General features: G+C 39.4%; 1 protein-coding gene across 4 annotated transcripts in view; it reads left to right on the forward strand.

Moving 5' to 3' along the window:
- The window catches only part of LOC113499881 (UHRF1-binding protein 1-like), a 41,230-nt gene extending 21,108 nt beyond the window's left edge, over positions 1-20,122 (forward strand). The window contains exons 16-29 of one of the 4 annotated variants that reach the window (XM_026880462.1): positions 146-280; positions 2,102-2,268; positions 3,238-3,413; positions 3,885-4,021; positions 4,685-4,735; positions 6,125-6,259; positions 6,766-6,937; positions 7,446-7,560; positions 8,068-8,202; positions 12,704-12,838; positions 13,186-13,317; positions 13,718-14,028; positions 14,645-14,756; positions 15,186-20,122. In XM_026880462.1, coding sequence (XP_026736263.1) covers positions 146-280; positions 2,102-2,268; positions 3,238-3,413; positions 3,885-4,021; positions 4,685-4,735; positions 6,125-6,259; positions 6,766-6,937; positions 7,446-7,560; positions 8,068-8,202; positions 12,704-12,838; positions 13,186-13,317; positions 13,718-14,028; positions 14,645-14,756; positions 15,186-15,218 — 1,946 coding nt within the window. In that variant the 3' untranslated portion in view covers positions 15,219-20,122. The remainder of the gene's footprint in view (positions 1-145; positions 281-2,101; positions 2,269-3,237; positions 3,414-3,884; positions 4,022-4,684; positions 4,736-6,124; positions 6,260-6,765; positions 6,938-7,445; positions 7,561-8,067; positions 8,203-12,703; positions 12,839-13,185; positions 13,318-13,717; positions 14,029-14,644; positions 14,757-15,185) is intronic. The other 3 variants (XM_026880463.1, XM_026880464.1, XM_026880465.1) reach the window with 3 other exon arrangements.

The raw sequence follows: 20,122 nt of genomic DNA on the forward strand, positions 1-20,122 counted from the left end.
TGCTAGTAAAAAGCGTACTAGTTAGTGACGCCACACGTGATTTTATATCCCCTTCATTTTTTGTACGGGGCGAACGTAGCCAGCAATCACAAAAGACGATAATAAGGAGATTTTTCATTCTTCCTCTCTTCTCTTGTTGTTGTAGACTGCGCAGGCACCCGCGCGGACCTGGCGTCCATCATCTCTGCGCTGCGCCGGTCCGCGCCGCCGCGGGGCCAGTTCCCCTGCGCCGCCGACGACATGGACCCCATACACGAGCAGTTCATACTGCACGCTGATAGTGAGTGCTAAAACTTGGCCTCTATTTAGAGTAGATTTTCGCGATATGATAGCGATGAGTCTAAGCAATGTTTTTGTAAATTAATTATTATTTTTATCTCTTTTCTGTCACGGGTTACTTCATGGGAAGGAGCCGATCCTTTTTGGAGGCGTGCACGGGGTCATAGGTCCAACATGTAGAGGCCTTGTTGGGATCGTTTATCCTTACTAATATTATAAATGTGAAACTGTGGATATTTGGATGTTTGTTACTCAATCACGCAAAAATGGCTGAACATGCGATCAATAGCTATACGTATAGCTGTTGACATGAAAAGAACATAGGCTACCTTTTACCCCGATTTTTGAAATAGTTCCCGAGGGAAAATTGAAAAGGTGTGTAAAAGCTATAAGATCACTAAGGGGATGCATTTCCATGGAAACGGAGACCACCGAACGCTGTAAACTGCAATCCACGCAGACGGAGTCGCGGGCAACAGCTAGTAAAATAATAAATAAATGCGGACAACATCACATACCCACATTGTTCTGAACCCAAAGTAAGTTGCTAAAGCACTTTTGTCATGGAATTCAGATACAACGAAGGTACCACAAAACCCAGACCCGGAACAATGTAGAAATGTGAATTTTTACATTGACCCGATCGGGGATCTAACCCGGGACCTCAAAACTTGCGAAACCTTGAAACCGGTGCGTACGCCACTCGACCACGGAGGTCGTCTAGTTAATAAATAATCTGTGAAAAAAAAATTGTCCAGTACTAAAGAAGATATTCTAGGAGCTCGTAGCTATGTTTTAACTGCATTAGTGAATCGGTCACAGGTTAAGCTACGCTCGAAGTAGTTGGTCCGTAGATGGCTCACCATCTTTGTCATTTGCCGGGCGGCGTGGGATGCATTGGCCTCCTTCTGTGAAACAGTGATGTCACAGAAGGAGGCGGCGGAGCGCGTTCGGGAAACTGACCCCAGCGCGCCCGCCATACGCCGACGTCGAGTGGGGCGGCGCAGAGCCGCGCATGAGCGCGCTCTCCCGCCCTAACTGGGTGACGGCAGGGGGGTGTCTGTCGTCCGAGTATAGGACCCACGGCGGGGGGCCACATTCGGTGCTATGGATGTGATCCCAATATGAGGCGAGGAGGCCGACGCTCCTTAAACGTCGGCCTCCACACAACACAAGAAAGTGACCTACCGGCCCGCACTACTGGCCGGTGGAAGCCCGCGGTCGGTGTATGAAGGATTGCAACGCATTGCCATACACCGACACAAATCGCGAATGACGTAGCACGGTGGGTTAGCTTCATTCAGTAAAAGTCTGACACTACCCATTTCTTCCCCCGAGGAAGTGAGTGACCATGAGGACTCCCCTGCCTTTGCCTTACGTAGAATTTTGTATTGATACGATTTGTAAGAGTATACGCAGATCTAGCCTGCTATATATGCTTTCGTCGGGAACTTAGATAAATAACGTTGCTAAACTATACACCCACACCGAGGGTGAGGGAACGGGTAGTGTCAGTCTCTTACTGACTAAACTAAGCCGGGTGACTCCAGCCGCGTTTGGTGCCGACACGTAGTGCTGCGTTGCTTTACAGCACGTGCTTGAAGCGGGGAGCCGCTCTCCGATGAGTAGAGCCGGCGGGACGCGGCAGCGTGCGTGTAAAGAGTGTCGGCGTCCTTGCCTCATGACCTCCGCCGGCCGCTTCCATGTCAGTAGCATATGTTCCGTTGCAGCACTGCTGGACATAACTCCCTCCTCCTCGCGCCACATCACCCAGTCATTACTTATACATAATACACCTACATGATATATTATCCTCTCGCAGACCTGGACGACGTGGAGCGCGGGCCGGGCATGTGCCCGGAGCTGCTGTGGCGCGAGGCCCGCGGCGTGTGGTGCGCGCGCGCAGAGCCGCTGTGGGCCGACTGCTGCGGGGCGCGCGCGCTCTGCCGCCCCGCGCCGCTGCTGGACGCCACGCCGCTCACCGCCTGGGTGAGGACACCGACCATACATATACACATACTAGCCGCTGCGGGCCGACTGCTGCGGGGCGCGCGCGCTCTGCCGCCCCGCGCCGCTGCTGGACGCCACGCCGCTCACCGCCTGGGTGAGGACACCGACCATACATATACACATACTAGCCGCTGTGGGCCGACTGCTGCGGGGCGCGCGCGCTCTGCCGCCCCGCGCCGCTGCTGGACGCCACGCCGCTCACCGCCTGGGTGAGGACACCGACCATACATATACACATACTAGCCGCTGCGGGCCGACTGCTGCGGGGCGCGCGCGCTCTGCCGCCCCGCGCCGCTGCTGGACGCCACGCCGCTCACCGCCTGGGTGAGGACACCGACCATACATATACACATACTAGCCGCTGCGGGCCGACTGCTGCGGGGCGCGCGCGCTCTGCCGCCCCGCGCCGCTGCTGGACGCCACGCCGCTCACCGCCTGGGTGAGGACACCGACCATACATATACACATACTAGCCGCTGTGGGCCGACTGCTGCGGGGCGCGCGCGCTCTGCCGCCCCGCGCCGCTGCTGGACGCCACGCCGCTCACCGCCTGGGTGAGGACACCGACCATACATATACACATACTAGCCGCTGTGGGCCGACTGCTGCGGGGCGCGCGCGCTCTGCCGCCCCGCGCCGCTGCTGGACGCCACGCCGCTCACCGCCTGGGTGAGGACACCGACCATACATATACACATACTAGCCGCTGTGGGCCGACTGCTGCGGGGCGCGCACTAGTAGCCACTACATTTTATCCTGGCATTTCCACGGAAACGGAAAACATCATGTGCCAAGTCCGATTTTGTTTATTTTCGTGATCACCCTACATAAAGACCGTTTTAACGCGAAAAACACGGGCGGGATTTGTTCAACTTTCACCGCACTTTAATTACCACTTGGAAACTCCATTTCTTTCATATCTATACATATTTACTATATCCTCCCCAGATATGTTTCGACGAGAACTTCTCCCGCATCTGGGTGGTGGCCCGGACGTGCGGTCTGGCCGGCCTGCAGCTGAACCATTACCAGATGCTGTTCCTCATGCGCCAGCTGGAGAGGGTCTCCGAGATGGCGGCCTGGTTAGCGCATGATGCTGAACGGCAGCCCGATGCTGAAGATGGGTGAGATTGGCATAAAAAAACTATTTGAAAGACTTTAATATCATGTAAACAGAACAAAGATATGATCTCTCCAGAAATGTGTCGACATTGGGATCTGAAAAAGCATGGACGCATTTTGAAAAAGGTTGATCTGTGACCAATTGAAGCACTTAAAGAAATCTGACCTAAATGCACTGAGGAAAACAGAAATACTTACAAATTTAGCGTAGCTTACAGCGTAAGAGGTCATTACAAGATAGTTGAGTGGTTGTGCACGCCAAACCCACTGTGCACGTCGCGGGGTCGATCTCCGTGTACAACACGCATTTGCGTGATCCACCAAACCGAATAAACATTAAGTTATCTAAGTTCTGAGTTTGTAAAACCCCCCGCAACACTAGGGTTAAATTCGAGAGCCGTTTTTTTTCTTTTTTAAATCATCAAAATTTTCAAATATCCCCTTTAATAAATAAAAAACTTGTTTTCCAATAGGACGATAGTGATCGGTGTGGTAGTCCCAGCGGTGGAGTTAACCTTCGTGCTTCCAACCAACTGCCCCGGCCAAGAGTCTTCCCGAGACCTCGACAGCGTGCCATTAGACTCGTCCAGCTTACAAGACCTCAAAATGGGTGAGTAATGTACTTAATACCAGTTTTATTTACTTTGGTTTTCAGATTGCAGTCTATTTTCTACCTTCTGTCTTCTAAATACAGCTGTTATTAGGTTGTTTTATGTTGAAATTCAGGTTTAGATGACTTTTTCCTTTAAGTGTGAAAAGGCATTTTATAATGCTTACTAGATGATTCGGTGCTTTACTTATTTGGTTATATAAACTGTCCAAGGCATCACTCAAATGTATACAAAAATTTAACACAAATTTGTCCAGGCGTTAAGGACTACAGTGAGGAGTTAAGGACTATACACACTTACAGTTGAAGTATATATTAAGATAATAAATCTTCATATTACTTCATCTATTTGCTTATTTATATTTTTATTATATTACAGCAAGAAAGACTAGTTAAGAAATAAATAATCGCTACATAAGTCCTTTTATCAACGTACCTTTACCGTACCTTTATCAACGTACGGTTCAAGTAGCTTGAAATGACGTGTTATTTTTTTTTCAAGTTTTATTTTTAAAACTGCTATCATTTTCCAAGTAAAGCATATCTACTTATCTGTAAAAAACAGCTGTGTTTCCCTTTATCTTACTATCTCTCTCTAACTAACTACACCTATCTCTCTCTTACACTAAGTTCTTATTTATTTCACGACTATCGTATGAGCAGAGCAGCACACGTCTACACTAGGTGCGTCCACGCCGCTCGAGGAAGCCTGCAGTAAGTCTTGGGTTGATGATGACTGTGACACTTGCATTGTACATATTGCTAACTGCACTGTGGAACGTTTGTGACTAACACTCGGAATGATAACATTTAGGTTAGTTATATTAATGCAGGCTTATGCAAGACAGTAGTACTAATTTGAAAAATAATTCCCGTAAAGGCCTTGGTAGTCATCAGCGCAATTGCCAAAATCAGAAAAACACGGCATTTTTTTGTAAATATTGCTATCTTAGTAAATTACCAATTTGGTAGAAATTTTAGTTTTAACAATGCTCAATTTCTATGTGTAACGCTTACCGCGTGGGCTGGTTCCGTGAGGGTCAGAATAGAAAATCGTGAAAGAATTTGGGGGAGGCCTTTGCCCAGGAGTGGGACACAGTAGGCGAGATAAAAAAACGCTATGCAATTGCACAAAAATCAATTTCTGTTGACAACTGCTGACAGCAATTGATTTAAATAAAAATTAATTTGATAACAGTTATTGTAATTTAAAGTAAGTAATTTTGCTTTTCAAGATCGTGTTATCGATGAGCACTAAAAATTCGTTACGGTTTGGGTATCATAATTAATGGCTTGTTGGTTTCTTCTGCATTTAATATTTTATGTCGGATTGAGTACATTTTGAGGTTTTTTAATGGAATGCATAGCATGAAATAATTATTGAAACAGAATAGAATAATATATATTTGTAATGTAAAAACAAGAGTATATTGAGTATAATGCATCATAAATTGTGCAAAATTAATGGAACATTTGCATGTTTTTTCTTTTATTGCGTACAAAAACAACAAATTTGGTCTGGAATAAAAGATTTGAGTCTATACAACAAACAGAAATAAAAAAACACAATAAAATGCACTTATATTTGAGTGTTTTCCGCACGCAGTCGGCTTTGTGAGTTACTAACCATATCACCCATGCTTTGGAGTGCACAGTAAATGGGCTTTGCAAAGCATTTAACAGTTGGCGCTGCAGATACCGCAATATTTGGACCTAGTATCGCATATCAAGAGCTGATTGCATTTCCTTTTCTTAGGCGTTTATTTCAAGTACTGGCTGATAGCGTATCTGAAATTCGTAGTCGGTAATATTTGAGTCGCGGGGTTTCACACAAATGCTTGGCTTACACTCAAATCCAAACCCCGATGCGTCGTGCACAATGGGTTACCTTTGGCCTGGATACCGCACTGACAACACTTTTGTTCATTTAAATTGGCAGTCTGAGGAAGCGCTAGAGCAACACCTCTGGTTATTACCGCAACTAATTTGGAGGCAAAAGAACTTTTCCATTACTACGATACGAAAGCCAAAAAAAAAACAAATTTCACTAACCCAAAGACGGAAATTGGCGATACATACAGACTCATATATTGTAATTTCCAGTAGGTTCTGAAGCGACGATGGCTCCGTCCATGATGGACCGGGATAGCGGCGTGCTGGCCACCACGTCTGTGGAGGTCTACCAGCCGATACCCATTGAGGAACCGCCGCCGCCCAGCCCTGGACTCAGCTTTGGAGGTATGTAATAAGAAGATTATCGTAATTTATATCTGGGTGTATCAGACTTAGCAATCAAATCGTTTGTATTAAGTCTGGTTGAAGGTCGAAACGATTGGGATACGCCGAATTTTAGTGTCTCGGTGGTATTCATTAATTATCTTTGTAGATACTAGTTTAGTGGAATAAAAAGCGATTGTGCAAATAAAAAAGGTAGTATTTACTATTTATATACTATTTTATAAAAAGGAACAGTAGTGACTCTCGGTGCAACATTTTAGAATGTCATTCTTATTAAAAAGAACCGGCAAAAAACTCCAGAGTTACTCTTTAATATAAGGATTTTCGATACCTAAAAATCTTTCTATACAGGAAGAGGCTTGTGCCCAGTGGGGCGTATACATGCTGCTATTGATCGTAATACATCACCAATATTATCTACATTTCCCACTATAACCCAAACATACAATCAAAATCACAGCTCCCGTTTACAACACACATCACAATTCATACAAATCCTATTCCAGGCTTCTCATCGATGCGTCGCGGTTTGACGTCACTGGTCACGTCTATAGACAGCGCCCTCACCAGGGACGACACTCGCAGTGACGCGGCCTCCACAGCCAGTTCAGACAGTGACCGATACGTTGTCGTCGGACTAGCTGCCGAGTCACCTGATGATGCTGACATGGCTTTCAGGTATGTAAGATTTATATTATCAGAAAGCCGAGTGGGTGAGCTCACCACGCCAAACCCACTTTGCGTGACGTGTCGCGGACTTCGGCTTTCTTCTATTTCCTTGCTCGTTGCTAAGTATTTCCGTACCGGTCTATCGATCACAGGTTAAAGAACGCTTGACGCGGTGGGTCCGCGGATGAGTGACCATTTATCATAAGAAGTTTTTCAGTGTTTTGAAACGCATTTTTACAACATTGATGATAATTACGGGTAGTCATAAGCCAGGTTAAGGAGATCAGAAAGGCAGTAGCTTGTTCCACGTAAAGTGCGGTACTTAACTGCATCTTGACAGGATGTTGACACACAATATGTTGTTAAATGTATATAATGTGAATTAATTAAATAATGTAATTAATATATTCAGTCCAAACAAAAAAAAAAACAAAAGTTTAAGTAGTGAATATCAGCAAAAGTTTTCTAGCCTGTTATTTGACAAATAAGAACATATCTTGGAATTATTCTTCAACAGGGAGTTCGAGCACGGTCGAGCATCTAGTGGTGTAGAAGTAGCAGCAGAAGTGGTGGAGAGGTCCTCATCACCGAGTGATCACTCCGTCACCAGCTCCTGTAGGAGACGAGATGTTGTATGTACATTGTGTTGTACTAGATTACTCTTAAACTAAGAAGAATATTCGTACCTATAACTTTATCGTTTCACGTTAAATGAAACATAACATAGCATATTTTTATAGTAACTATCGTGAGAATGATTCACGCTGTTATTATTAAACGATGCAACGGTTCACTCACGCGTATTTATGACTCGCGGCCCCGCCGCTTCAGCTCATGATTAAGGACTCCGGTTAGGTCCGAAACTAGTCAGGCAATCCAGATAAATAGGCGTCACTGAATCATTGCATCATTTAATTATAACAAATCACAGCTGTATATTGGTAAAGACAGCTACTCAGCATAATAATATTGAGTACGTTAAATGACTTGCTGTCTCTCTTTACAATTTTTAGAAATATATGTAGATATTCAAGAGTGCTACTTCACTAAGTCGGTCTTATTTTCTGTTTTAAACAAAAACGTTCAAAATATTGAAACATCTTTTTCACTGACAATATTTACTGTTCACCAATCCCAAGATCTCGACAAGCACTTGGCGTCTGAACAACATTCACATAGTCCACCAGAGCGGTAGCGGGCGCAGCGCCCTCCGCCTCGCCGCCGACGACCTCAAGAGCGACGAGTGTAACGCCATACCCTGGGACGAGTTCCAGGTGAGCAATACGTAGTTATACATGTCCAGGGGAACTACTACCAGCTCTTGAAGTGATAATGTTGCTTGTGGAAGCGACATGCCATAGCCCCATGTATACCAGCTCTTGAAGTTGATAAGGATTGTGGAAACGAGATGCTATGACCCCATGTAGGGGAGTTATACTCGAATTTGGCAAGTTGTCTGTCTCGTTACTAAGGCGAGCTATTTCCCTTTTTGGGAGACAAAAAGGTGTGGAGTGGAGTGGGTTTTTTTTCTTACTTACTCCTTCTTTTTTAATATTTCTGATTAATTTCGTTGCGGGTTCCTAGTTTATCGCCCTGCTTAGGTGTTTCGGTAGTTTTCGTTGGATTGATTCAGGAGTTGCAATGATGTATGGCGGATTAAAAACAAAATCAATAGTCCTCTTAAATTAAGCTGTAGCAGGTGCGAGAGAAAGTTATTACTATTTAAACAATATTTTAAATAGTGTTCTGTCACGCTCCCCGCTTCCACATGACATACAATATTACTTGATGAGTTGGTAACTCCTCAGCCGATATAGACAAATGACAATTTTACAAGGCTTAACACTGGTCGAGCGCGAATGTATTGAAATAACAGGTCACAGTCAGATTGGTCAAAAGGGATTTTTATTTCCAAACATTTTAATTCGATCTGTGCTTCTGTTTGTGAATTTGTTACTTGTCTATGCGGTCAGGGGTAGCGAGGGGATTTATTAATTTAACATTAAATGTTCGTGATTCTGTTGCTTATTTAATGGTGTTACTGTATTTATATTGATGCACATTATTTTTATTACACATTTGGAAATATAATGTATCTAAATCGAAATTGTAGTCTGTTGGGTGAGAAAAATGGGGGGGTGGGGTATTAACAATGCCCAAAAGGACTTGTTATAATGGTCTACTCTCTTTTAAATACGCGGCAGCGAGTCTTCAATAAAATATGGTAACGCCATTATATTTTTGTTGTGTACACCCTGATCAACACAATAATTGTTGTCAACGTGTATTTTTTACTCGTGAACGCGACACAAGGAATCTTCCGTTACAAACATATGTGAGAAATGTACTGAAAATACATTAATTTTTTCAAATAAAAATAAATCGTCAGTTTTGTTAGAATTATATATTTTTAGTACATTTTACAGACATCGTACACATTCACTTTTATTTTTGTTACACATTACATTGAACAGTTTATTTCACGGAGTTATTTTAAAATCTTAACATAATATTTTTACTTCCAATATAAATATTCAAGCATACAATTTCACATTACACTTGATCTAATAATGTATAAGTTTTTACTTCGTGTGTACTTCGGGTATGTTCGGTAAAGATCGGATGTCATCGGAATCCATCGAGTACTTACGTCGTACAGCCAAAAACAAAAAGATTAATAAAAATATTATTTAACAATATATTGTAACTATTTAAAATAAGTTTTGTTTGTGGGCAATTAAGTTTCCATCAGATTTTTTTAATGTTTTTAAGTACTGTTATATTTTAGTTATGATTCGGTGATTTCTGATATTTGCCGACCATACTCTCTCACTTTTCGTTTCTATGAACATAATAAAGCGGAGTTAATTGTAATAATTTGGAAGCATGTGTCGATATTAAAGTCCGCATTTTTCTTTTATTTTTAAACCTACATCTTATTATAGTCATCGATCATAGGCAGAGGTGATGTTATTGGATTTCTGATTAATATTAGAGAACAGACAAATGCTTAAGGAATACTAAATTTCGAAATTGCTAAGTTAGTTTTATCCAGTCAAAATTTGAATCGTTAATAACTGTCTGAATATTTCACGATTCCATCTTTTTTTTCAAGCTACAATTTGTACGAGCCCTGAAATAGTTAAAGCCCCTTTTTGTACATACCTACCTTATAATTATACACTTTCCATGTATATACTCAAAAGTGAAAACCTCATTATTCAATTATCTTAATGAATTTTATACAGTGTTTTTCGTCTTATCGTGTGCGTCTAAAGCATTTGTGTTATATCTTGAAAGTCTAACGTTCTTACCTAATGACGTCACCTCATCAGATGTGCATGACCGCATCATCACAACCATCGTATATCGTACCCAGTAAGGTGTATCGCTGTAATTCTTAATATTGTCGATAAGGCATTGGGTTTTAAAGCGAGCGAATATCGAACGGCAACGGAAATTGGGTAATCCCACTGTACTTGGAAAACTATTAATTCTAGATTACTATCGTCATGGAACTTGGAAAAGTTGAAGGGTATGGCACTTACGTGTAAGCTTGTCACTATCAGAAGATGATCAGCCTATAGCCTATCTGAATTCTAGAGATTGGAACGAGTCATATTTGAGAATTAACTCCAAAAAGTAAAATCGAAAAAAGGGTCAAATATCAGACTTCGAAAAACCTTGGCACTGATTATATATAGTTCTACGGTAGTGTATAATCCAGTCCCTTGTACTTACCCATGTTCCATGACTACAATATCAAATAACTTTAAAGTTCTTCTAGCACGATATTTGCACAGTCTCTGACCAGTCGCTCGGCCATCGCTCCCTTTAAAACCCTACCACAAACTGGAATGCATCCATTTTATCTCTAACTATATGTGTCTATGTGTGTTTTTTCCTCTCTGGCAATTCCTGCCCGCTCGGCTATCGTGAAACGAAAGACCCGTCTCAAGGTATTTAATAGATCTATAGTTGTTCTATAGATCATTTGACACGAACGTAGTGGTATGTTGAGTGCCTAGATGTAGAGGTTATGTGTCGTAGCCAAGGGGGTTTGTCTGTGTGAATGAGTGAGACAAAAGATGTTTCTGTCACCCTCTTGTCTGGTGTAAGTGGTTGTCCGTTAAGTCTTACACTGCTTGTGGTTGGTCAAATATCCTTCTCAATATTTTAATAAATATAAAAGTAAACCATTTAGACGAATATAAAGTTTTTAAATGAAAAAAAAAGACTAAATTTTAGCTCTGTAAATAGTCGTCTGAATACTCGGAGTCCCTATACAAGCAATACCTTTTTCAAATTTCGTAATTCAGTTGATAAATCTTAGTCTACATATATTTTCTCCAACCACAAGCTCACTCTGAATCGTTAATGAACAATATGACAAGAAACATCTTTACAAGCGCTTCATTGCTATCTGTTTCATGTCCGCCATTTTAGCTTCGACAGCACCGTCTGAAGTCAAAGGTAGGATGCAACGCAGCCTTATAACATCCATTATATTACCAATATGACCATCTACCTATAGGAACATGAAAAAAACTATCTTCTTTATGTCAAGCATGCTAGATAAAGGGAATCCTTCAATATTCCAAAATTTTCTCCTAAAATTTAAGTTAAGTCATTTTTAGTAATGAATTATTTTAAAACTTTTTAAAATACTCCCGAATCAGGAAAATTGAGTCTTAACACTACATTAGGCCTTCTTATACTTATTAATAAAGATTATTTTGCTCGTTTAAATAAACAACTTCCGCCAAAAGAGGATTTTTTTTACATGGCCAACGATTTTTGACCACTATATTGTAGGTTAACTCCCACCGGAATAGTTCGTATTCTAAAACCCGATACTAGCGCCATTTCGTGCAGTAGCACGTGTATGGACTACAGTCTATCAGCTGACAACGCTTATCCTGGTTTGGTTCAATAGAACCATTTCAGGACCAAATTGATATTCGAATTAAAATCTTAAACTGAACCAAACCAGCTTCAGAAGTAAACCTACTGATCATGAGTAGCCGAGTTATGTTTTTGGAAAGAAGTATTATAAAAAAGGGTTTATTTACATGCACTAGGGGTTATTTAAGATCTATCCAGTATCTCTACAATCATGATTGTTTAATTTATAGTATAAATATGTCTTTTTTGTGTATATTTGTTAAAGCTTAGCTTTATATAATGCACGTTGTGTCGCATGCCAGCACTCTCCCCACATCTCCATCCGCACAGTATTGTTCGTGATGTGTTACCCGCTATACTGTGATTGTCTGACTGCCTTTACTTTTGAACGTAACGAAATATGTTAATTATATAACGTTAAAACGAAATAATTGACAACATTATAAAAAAAGAACAGTTGTAACCATGCGCTGAGGTGAATAGGTACTTTTTACTAGCCAGTAATAACAGTTGGGGTAGTCTCATAGCATTAAACGAATATGGAAAATGTAATACTAATATAAAACAGGAAAAAATGTGTTTTGTATTTGCTAATGATAACAAATAATGGTCAGCAAAATTGCCACAGATATCTAATAAATGAAAAAAATACTTTAAATCCAAGCAGAACCGTGTCTAATATTGACAATATAACTTGACTCGATTTATTTTATTTCTCTCTTTAAATGTGTCTTTTATATTTGTATTAATTTGCCGCACCTCGTCTCATAGGTCAACCCTTAAACTCGCCGTCCCGTTCAAAAGTACAGGCTTTCCCCCCCTACTTGAACACACAACACACCCCCACTACAACGCATACTCTAAACACAGAACAAGTTCGCGATGAGAGCGCGCGCCTGGTCGGAACCGGTGGCGAGTGAGGCCGACGAGCTGCTGACAAGGCCTGAGCCTCATGTGGCTGCCAGGCTGGTGAGGACCCAGCTGCCGAGAGAGTCTGATGAGAAGGTAGGTTGGGTGGAGAGGAAGTGGTATCAAAAGTTAAGTGAAATTTAAACATTGTCATGTTTGTCATTTCAGGGATATAAATTGTTATCCCTATTACTAAACAAAATTTCTACGAAGTATTTTTTTTTCGTGTTTTTTGTTATATACGTCGAAAAACTGGAATGCTTCTTATCTGTAAGACGTTCTCAAATGATTATCCATCTATTGATGTTTATTAAAGCAAATACACTTTATGTATTGTCATTGCCATTTTCTTTGACAAGTATGCAGATATTTTTTAAGATAGCTGGTAAATCTTTTCGTCAATTAATCTCCCACTAAGTTTTGTTATTTTTTTTTACATTCAGGGACTAGCACCATTTGATGAGCTGCTAGAAGCTCGGATTCGTGACCTGAGCATAGCCCTCAATATGAGCACAGCGCTAGCGCTCGCTGAACTCATCGAAGATGAAGTCATAGCGCCACCTATGCCACTTGAGGTAAGTTACACCATCTATAGGTACTTTTAATATTTTTACTGTTTTTCTATCATTCCAAATTGGAGTATATGGTAAGAAATTGGTTTATTTTGTCTACTGGTCATCAATCCAGGTATGCTATGACGTTGGTATATAAAGTGTGAAAGTTTTCCTATTTGACCTCCATTACCTACGTAATTGATCAGCACATAACCAAGCAATATCTCATATGTTAGCTGGTTATGGAAGACGCAATAGCACTATGAAGATTTGGTAATATTTTTAATGAATGTTTTGTTTGAAGTATGTTGACAAATTTAAAATTCAAAACTATGTCTGATGTTGATCTCTTAAAAAAACACGTTTTATTGCATCATTATACCTCCAACAATCACCTCTAACATCTCAACATTTCGACCAGGTATTAATAGAGAACGTGAAGCTCCATCTAATAGAAGACCGTCCAACTCGCTCCATCTCATCACCAGCACCACAGCCACTCGACGTGGATCTGACCACGCTTCGCATGACGCGCGACACAGCTGGCGTGGTCCGCCTAGGCCCCCCTATATCGACCCCCTCGACTATAGCATCGCCAGCCACGCCGCAACCACAGCCGGAGCTGGACGAGGCAAGGGAGAAGATTGACAGGCTGAACAGGGAGAATGAAGAGTTGAGGAAGAGGCTGGTGACGTTAGCGAGGATAGCTGAGGATAATAGGGAGTTGAGAGCGTGAGTTCATTTGTAATATTGGTGTTTTGAGAAGGACATGGTATTTTTTTCTCCAGCATTTAATACTTGTGTAGCAGCGTATAAGAAAGATTTAACAACGCAATGAACACCTAGGTCGAACAAATAACTGTGATCATCAGCATGAGGTCCTGTAACTGGTGTAAGGTCTTCACTATGATGATTATTAAATTTGCATGGATTATAGCGCATCCATGCAGTCTTTTAATTTTAATACTAAATCATTTCTAGTCGATCTGTCCTTGTCAGTGCCAAGCGGAATAATGGCATCATAATTTGAAAGTTAAAGATTATGAATACGAATAGGTCTTTCAGCAGGTTGCTATTAAGGGATAGAAAGGAAACATCTATCATGTACGTATGGATGTTTCTTCGACTTTCACGCAAAATCCTTTGAACGGGTTTAGAAAAAACTAACACACCTAGTTTATAACAAGGATGCGATAGTTTTATGTTCCCGTTGATCATTTTCGATTCGTGGGCAGGCACGGGGCAACAGCTACTTTGGAATGACTTACATATCATCAGATCAATTTTATTAACATATGGACTACACTATACGTTACTTGTCTGCTTACAAATCCATTAAAAATTCCAGTAAAGTAGAAGAGGCGTCAGTGTTACGTCAGTGCGTGCACTCCGCGCAGCAGGAGGCGGCGAGCTTGCTGGCCGACAAGCAAGAGCTTTTGGAAGCCATGCGTATTTTACAGGTAATGTATTAGGAATTTTATCCGTTTGACTCGGCGAATTACCCAAACATTCAAGTTACATACCCAAGGACACCCACCCTTTCTTACTTTACCTGAAAAATCTTGATTGCTAAAGTTCAGGAGTAGCAGTTGTGATATGATATGAACGTGACCTGCGAGCCGAAAATTGTAGCAAGTGACGTCACTCAAAAGTTTAATAGATATTTCATCACTAGACAGTTAGAAACTAGACTTCACAGATTGCCTGACAAAACAGGGAGAAGATGTTTGGACACAAAAACTACTAATCCAATTAAAATACCTGACTTACTGACTATCTTTCATAAACACGCGGACGAATCCCCAAGTAACAGCTATTATTTTATAACATCAGTTATCAACTACCCTGACAAAAAATTAAGTTTCACACACACCCCATCATCGTTCCAGGAGCAGTTAGGTGGTTGTCGCGGCAAGAGATAGCGGTCGCGAGGCGGTCCGCCGCAGGGCTGCCTCGACTGCACCGCCTGCTGCGGGGACCAGCAGACTTAGACGGTATATACTATACTAGGTAATGTTGTGACTACCCTACTCGTTCATGAATGTTGAAAGCTTTGATGGGAATTGTTGTTTGACGTGCTTGGACGATGTTATCTTTGAATAATCCGAAGTTTTGTCTAAGGGCAGCTTGTGACTGGTTCAGTAAACTTTTCAGAAGATTTTTAATTTGCTGGCGTATAAAACTAGATAACAATAATATCCCATGAAGTTAGCCCGTGACAGAAAAGATAAGATATAATACTGGCATATATATGTCCCAAAGCTGGGTGCAGGCCTCTTCCCGTAGAGGGAAGGGTTGAGCTGAGAATAGTCCATAAAAAATAAATGGCTGATTGAAGTCTCAATACTGAAGAAAAATGTAAAGATTAAATGTATGAAGGTTTTTATGTCGCCTAAAACAGTCTAAGAGTCATGCGCAACTTACAAACCAGATTCAAATGTAAAATATTCTGAAACGGAAACAAACGCAACATAAGGTTTAGACATTTTATGTCATTAATTATTCATGTGCCACCCTATACCCTAAAGTGACAGACAAAAATAGACTCAACGGCGACTTAAAACTGAAAACCCATTTATTATTTGACAGAAATAAAGTATGAGATTAACTTTTGTAAGTTACGTGTTCCTTTAAGCCATTATATTGTGTACTTCGGCTTAGTTCGGCTATTTTCGTATTCATACATAGCTCAATATATTGTGAAGAGAAAGAAACTCCAAATGCATAAGTTAAATAGGATTTTAATATTTTATGTTAGCTCAGATCAGGATTGTGATTGTGGAAGCGAGATAGCGATACAATGCACGTAACGGCGTTTCGCTTACACAACGACAGGACCTGCGCTAAGGCAAGTTATTAGCTGAGTTTTGTTAAAGTACACGCCACTAGCGCCATCTGTTTAATTTATGTGTTTATACCAGTGAAGTATACATATATAGTTTGGAGGCCATAAAGTTTATAATATTAAAATCAAAGGTGCAATGCAGACAGAGGAATCAGTTGGTAAGCTTGATTTTTAAAACAGAAGGAAAAAAGTTACATGAAAATGTAATTTTTGGAATGTATCATTAACGAGTGAAGTTTTTACTGTTTTAGCTATTGAAAAATTGAGCTTAGCAATTGCGATACTGAAAGTTATAATAAAGTTACTGAAGTACTTATATGAAGCATTTATTAATTATTTATTATATTTATAGCTTATTTAATATTTTAAAGAACATGTTCCTCTTGTTTTTAATCTGATTTTTCTCTACCATAGTACTACAAAACACCGTTTCTTTTATCCAGAGAATATATTTATTTGTTTTTTTTTTTATTTAAGGAACAACGGAATGTTAGTATAATTTTTTGCTTACCATACCATTGAGAGAAAATATTGAATTGAATTTAACTTATAATATGTATTTGTAAGTCTGTATTTACATATAAAATAACTAATTAGGCAGGTAAAACAAATGTATTGCCATATGTTATATATATTTAAATGTATTATAATGTAAACAGCCCCAATCCGTTATATATATGCCCCTTGAGAAGTAAGAATGTTATCAATATGAGAAAAACTAAAATATTACCTCAATTTGAAAATAATAATAATAGTATATTTCATTACTCTTCGCGATATAATAGTAGGAATAGAAGGAGTTATTATAGTTTTTATAATGTGAGTGAAAACAGGAATTGCAATATAAAGGTGTCAGTTATTTTTATATGTTATGTAAGCTTTTCGATTTGGGCTTTCATTTAGGTACCACACATCATTAAGAAGAACTTTCTTCAACTTTTTCATTATACTTGGCCTGTTACAAGTTGTAAGTCGAATTGTTCCAATATACTGACTCGACAAGTCAGTTTCCCAACAGAAATTTGCAGTTTTCTATTCCTTTCTATAGCTGTATAACTTTTCTAGGGAACTTATTGGTTTTCTTCGTGAGAATTTCACCAATTTCTCGTCTTTGGAAAATTGGACTGTTTATTCAGACGCTGAAAGTCGATTATCATCTGACAACTTACTGATTCTACTAAACACTGTTTCTTAGTTACCAAATCGTTTATTTTTTCCCAAAATAAAGCAATATTATTTTTCTATTTTTTTTTTATATCAACTAAATATACATATTTATGATACGATATAGATAGATATTGAGTGTGAGATGTGGCTTAAGAGGGCTAGTGCTATGAATAAAAGTACTAAGAGGCTTTCAATGTACATTATCATGTTAAAAAAGTATTTAAATGTAATCGTTCAATATTGTTTTAGTGCCAAAAGCGCAGACTGTAGTTACACGCAGTGTTTGACGTTTTAATCTCAAGCATTTTTATTTTTGAACTACCGTCAAAATTAATATAAATTATTTGTGATATTTTTCGATGAAGTTAATATGGAAATTGTAAAGTTTGTCGAAATGAAATAAAAGATTAATAGGCCATCGATCAGTGCGTGTAATATATTTTCATTTTAAAAAGAGGTTGTATATAAAGATTTATATTTTTTTGTAATGAAGTGAACATTTTATTTCTGTAATTTTTAAAACGGACTGTACATAATTTTACGTGGTGACGTGCGTAGCTATTTTTTCAGGTCTTTTTACTGTTTATTATTATATCTTATAGTATATTGTGAAATTCCATTCGGATTAGTTGTGTGAAGGGGTCTTCTAAGAGATTTGAACGGAACTCCAGCCTTAAATAAAAATATTTGCTTATCGGAGACAATCTTGAATCCCTTTGAACACACCTTAAGGTCTATGTGTAAAAGAATATTAATGTATTATATGCCTAGCCTGTACTGTCCCATGGTGGGTGAAACTGTATGATCAGGTAATAAATTTGAATATTTTCCAATATTTTGCGATACGATGTCAATATGCGATTGTAAATTTTGACAATATCGCAAAATTATCGCTGTTGTATTGTTCTTGTTAGGTACATGATAACACTTCTATAATATCATTGGGACATGACGGATAGCTTCACTCCTCAGAGGCACATTACAGGCTAAATATAAAAGAATATCTAAAACTTTTTAAACTTCAGTGAGAATTTTAGTAGTAAACTTTGATATTAATAGGTTTTTACATACATATTGTCCTTTAGAACGAAGTTTGCCGAGTGGATGTGTTTCACTGTGCAATATACGTATATTTGCGGTCGTTTTTCATAACCGCTGTGGTGTTAATGTTTAAGTAGTTTGTTATAGCTTTATGAAGCCTGGTTGTAAGGCCCTATGTCTGTTGTAAAGTTTACGTGCGTTTTAGTAATTTCCTCAGATATGCGAGAGGCAGGATGGGTGAGGGAGAGAAAAGACAATCTACGACGTCGTGTGAGTCGTAGATTGGTATATAGTTTTGAAGTTTGAAGCAGTGATAGCCTAGTGACGCCGCTGGACTGCCAAGTTCGATCCCAAAGCATGCATAAAAAGTTTTGGATTTCGTGTGTATTTCAGATAGAAAACCACACGAAATTATTGCTATTTATTATTGCTTCTGTGTCGCGATATACCGGCCGAAATCGACTTTTTAATTACCCCAGGAGGTCACTAGAACTTACACGTGCACTCAACTTACTCTTTATTTCATAAAATTCCCTTTTTCATATACTTCCATCTATTTAATGCATATCAATTCAAAAAATCATACATGCGCTTAAGATGATACAGGTAATTTTGAACGCATATACCGTTTTTATGTTACCGTGGTTAACTAAAGTATTAACACCATATATCACTTGTTATAACGCAATATATCACAATTCGGGGTAGCTCTATATATCTTGTACTACTTTCTCTTGCAGTGGCGGGTCCAGGTTCGATTCTAAGGTGTAACATCACTACTGGTCGATTTTAAAACAAATTGAACACTATAAACAAATTCTTACGGTAGTAAAAATCTAATTGGATAATGATTTGTACGGTCAGATGATATGATATCGAAAGTCGCCTAACAAAGTCTGATTTTCGAACTGCCAAAACTGATTCAAGACACCTAATGTATTGGTATTCAGTAAATTATTTAGTACAATACTATTTGGTTAACTTTTTTTTTAAACCCAAATTAAGTTATTTTTTTATTTGATTCAGTAACCCTGTAAATCATCATTTGTAGGTATAGTTACTGATTGTACATACTTTACCTTACCTAGTATTCAGTACGCTCGATTATTCACATTGACAAATGAAGAAATTTGTTGCACTAAACCTGGACCCGCCAGTGTTCTCTTACTATGTGTTAGGTTAATAAAACTCGTGCCTGTAATATTAGGTACATAATATATCCGCTTTATGGTCGTTGCTGCCTTTTTATACTCTCATCTATTTAATCAATTAACTTTTAAGAAACAAATTGTCTTTACTATTAATATAAGTTACATTTTTAAGCGCGCCTTTTTTATCCAATCGAATTGCTTCGTGTTGTTTACGCGGCAATTATAAAACGCTCTGATTGGACGATTCGGTATTCGTCGCGCAGAATCAACCAATCAGCGATTATTTTGTTTTTTTTTTTCAGCGCAGGCAAGTGATGTTCTTACTAATGTAACTTATATTTACAGATCTTCTGTACGTTTTCCTGCCCTGTTAACTGTTGAAGTGACATTTAACTGCGTTATAATAATTTACTTGAAATGTTCTTTTTTTTTTAATTCGGTAAATGTCATTTTGAACTGGTATTTTCTATGTTTTTTAATGTTGATCGGTAATGTCTGTCCAAGGTACGTTGTTTCTTCAATGTTTAGTGTCGTACAAAACCCGACTTGAACATGTACCATAACGTTGTTGCAATTTATTAAGTTACGAAGGAATTGTTAAAATTAAATTCAATATTCTATA

This window comes from Trichoplusia ni, chromosome 13 (genome assembly GCF_003590095.1).
Source record: "Trichoplusia ni isolate ovarian cell line Hi5 chromosome 13, tn1, whole genome shotgun sequence".
Classification (NCBI taxonomy): Eukaryota; Metazoa; Arthropoda; class Insecta; order Lepidoptera; family Noctuidae; genus Trichoplusia; species Trichoplusia ni.